The sequence below is a fragment of the Penaeus monodon genome, chromosome 30 (genome assembly GCF_015228065.2).
Source record: "Penaeus monodon isolate SGIC_2016 chromosome 30, NSTDA_Pmon_1, whole genome shotgun sequence".
NCBI lineage: Eukaryota > Metazoa > Arthropoda > Malacostraca > Decapoda > Penaeidae > Penaeus > Penaeus monodon.
This window is the reverse complement of record NC_051415.1, coordinates 37,339,208-37,339,771: the sequence shown is the minus strand read 5'-3', so window position 1 is coordinate 37,339,771 and position 564 is coordinate 37,339,208. Positions and strand designations below refer to the sequence as shown.

The 564-nt window shown below is 60.1% G+C and overlaps 1 protein-coding gene across 2 annotated transcripts in view; it reads right to left on the bottom strand.

Moving 5' to 3' along the window:
• The window catches only part of LOC119592772 (solute carrier family 22 member 21-like), a 38,759-nt gene that overhangs the window by 11,513 nt on the left and 26,682 nt on the right, over positions 1-564 (bottom strand). For both annotated transcript variants that reach the window (XM_037941703.1, XM_037941704.1), the window contains exons 4-5: positions 439-493; positions 34-295 (exon numbers count right to left, since the gene is read on the bottom strand). In XM_037941703.1, the coding sequence (XP_037797631.1) occupies positions 34-295; positions 439-493 (317 nt within the window). The remainder of the gene's footprint in view (positions 1-33; positions 296-438; positions 494-564) is intronic.

Below are 564 nucleotides of genomic sequence, written 5' to 3'. Positions count from 1 at the left end.
CCCTCCCCCCCCTGAGACAGCAGCCGGACTGACCCAAGAGTACGAGCGCCAGCGTGGAGGCCTGAGCGGCTGCGCCCTCCAGGGTGATGCAGAAGACGACGGACTCGGCGTTGGGCGAGAAGCTGCGGGCGAAGGCGACCACGAAGTAGAGGCCCATCCAAGTCACGATGGACCGCCGCCGCCCGAAGGCGTCCAGGCTCACGCCGGCCACCAGGGACACCACCACTCGCACGCCGATGAGAATCCCGCCGGGGAAGGTGCTGGGCTGCCAGCTTTTGCTGCTGCACTGGAGCACCTACAGATACGGTCATCAGAGCCAGCTGCACAGGCAACTTCAGTCATAACATCAATTACCGCATGGCATATACGCGCGAAGGGTTGCGAAACATGGGCTTAGAATCACCCTGAAACAACAACGCCTCCCTCTTTGGTACTTACGTTCCGGACGTCCTCTAAACTGGTCTCGGGAAGGAGAGCGATGCCTTCGCAGGTGCTGCAAGATGACACTCATAAGGACCTGCACCGAATTGCAAGGCAGCTGTGAAGTTCAGGTTTATACGCACT